General features: G+C 52.4%; 1 protein-coding gene across 1 annotated transcript; it reads right to left on the bottom strand.

Moving 5' to 3' along the window:
* Nucleotides 1–5: 5 nt before the first annotated feature.
* Nucleotides 6–1,587, bottom strand: LOC100548965 (cytochrome P450 2J3-like; the record flags this gene model as incomplete). The annotated part of the gene is given in 4 exon segments (XM_010726387.2): nt 6–58; nt 809–947; nt 1,392–1,581; nt 1,583–1,587. Coding segments are annotated over 4 exon segments (387 nt in total), but the record flags the coding sequence as incomplete, so codon positions are not given.
* Nucleotides 1,588–2,015: the final 428 nt, after the last annotated feature.

Below are 2,015 nucleotides of genomic sequence, written 5' to 3'. Positions count from 1 at the left end.
GTGAAGAAGAGGAAGAGCTCGGCGCGGGCCAGCAGCTCACCCAGGCAGGCGCGCTTCCCTGCGGAGACAGCCGCCCAGCGCCCATTCAGCCCTGCTGGCTGCCCAGCTGCTTTCTCTGCTGGAAAAGCCTCGACACACACCTCCTGCAGGAACATCACCCTGCCCGCATCCCCTTGCCCGCCTTCCATTTCCAGCACCAGCACTGCCGTCCCAACTGAGCTCCCGATGGGTGATGCAGTGAGGGCACGTGCATGTCAGTGTATACACACGCATTTTATCCTACCCTATCCTAGTACTGCTGGGATGAGCAGTGCTTCACGTGTAATCCCTGTGTGCCTGGCTGGGCTCCAAGGAATGGAACCAAATCACCAGAGAAAGCGTGCCATGCTTGGGCAGGAAATCAGAGATGCTAAAATCACACTCCGCAAGGAAGCTGCTGGCCAGGACAGGCACCCTGTGATGGTGGTGGCAGAGCCCACTGACCTCAGCTGTGTGGGACTGGGAGCACAGAGCACTGCTCTTGCATTGCTGAATGCATTTCTGGAACACTTTTGTAGTCTCCCGTGCTTGTGAAGAAAGGCCTAAGAGGTGGTGGAGGTGGTTCTTTGAGGTGCCTGCATAGTCATTGCTAAGGAAGGGTCTAGTGTTGACTGATACAGGCAGTGGGCAAGCAGCCCCTCCCATGGTGGAGCCAGCATCTCCTGTTTCCATCACTGCTTAGCTCAGGTTCTCCATTGTGCAGCTGGATGCCCCATCCCAGAGCTTCAGCACAGAAGCACCAAATCGCAGTAAACTGATCCAATCTTACCTATAGAAAATGGCATAAACGCCTCCCTTTTCCTGAACTGACCGTCCTTCAGGAAATGTCCGGGGTTAAAACTGTGAGGGGTTTCCCATTCCTTCTGGTCAAACATCACAGAGGACAGATTTGGGATCAAAATAGTGCCCTGGTACAAGAGAAAGAAAATCACTTTGCACTCTCTCTGCCACTGCCAACAGGAGGGGGATTTTTACCCTCCTGTGTTCTTGACAAGAAGATCATTGTTAGACAAATCTGAAATCCACGTCTTGCACTCATTTTGCCTGGCCATGCTTGATTGTTTAGACCCACTCTTTTCTCTCATGAACATAACTATTCCTAAAAATTCATCTAAGAAAAAGCTGCATGCTGAGGGCTCTGTCCGTCCCTGCTACGCACGGATGCAGCACCTCATGGCATTCATCCTGGGCATGGAGAAAGCAGTGTGCTAGAGAGCAGTGCTGGGTGAGCAACACAACATGATCCACAGCAGTGACCTCTGGGAGGGGCAGCAATGCTGCAGCTCTGTCCCTGCAGCAACGGGGAGATGGAAGTCTCCTGCTCAGACCTCACTGATCCAAATTGGGCTCACCTTGGGCACCCGGAAACCAGCCAGGACTGTGTCCTTCACCGCTTCTCTAGGCACGTTGAAAGGGATGATATTGCCTTTCCTCTGCACTTCATGGATGACGGCGTTGGTGTAGGGCATGTTGTTCCTGTCCTCCAGAGCTGGCTGCCGGCACTGCCCAATGACAGCATCGATCTCGGCTTGCACACGGGCTGTTTGGAAAGAGCAGGGATCAGCTATGATGCAGCAAAGCTGTGGAAGCCCTGGGGACACCACGACATGTTTGCTGTGAGGGTCCCCCAAGGACCATCCCAGGGCAATCGTGTGCCACCAGGGCACTTGTGGCACCTCTCTGCATGTTCATCTCTCCAGACATTTAATGGGCCCTTGCAAAGCCCCTGCTGCCGTTGCTGGACAGCCCACAGTGGTCTCCAGTGCTTGTGGGGCATACGGGCACATTTGCCTCTTTGTCCCATGAAAAAGAACAACAAAACCACTAGGACACGTTTTAAAACATTGAAGGTAGACACTTGAAAACAAAACCAATACTTGCACCAAATCTGTCAGAGAACAGAGTATTTCCACTTTTTTCTTTCAACAAGGATAAACTCTCACCAAGCTACAAGAGCTAAAAATAGGAAATGGATA

The sequence above is a fragment of the Meleagris gallopavo genome (assembly GCF_000146605.3).
Source record: "Meleagris gallopavo isolate NT-WF06-2002-E0010 breed Aviagen turkey brand Nicholas breeding stock chromosome 10 unlocalized genomic scaffold, Turkey_5.1 Chr10_random_7180001836652, whole genome shotgun sequence".
Classification (NCBI taxonomy): domain Eukaryota; kingdom Metazoa; phylum Chordata; class Aves; order Galliformes; family Phasianidae; genus Meleagris; species Meleagris gallopavo.
This window is presented reverse-complemented; position numbering and strand designations above follow the sequence as displayed.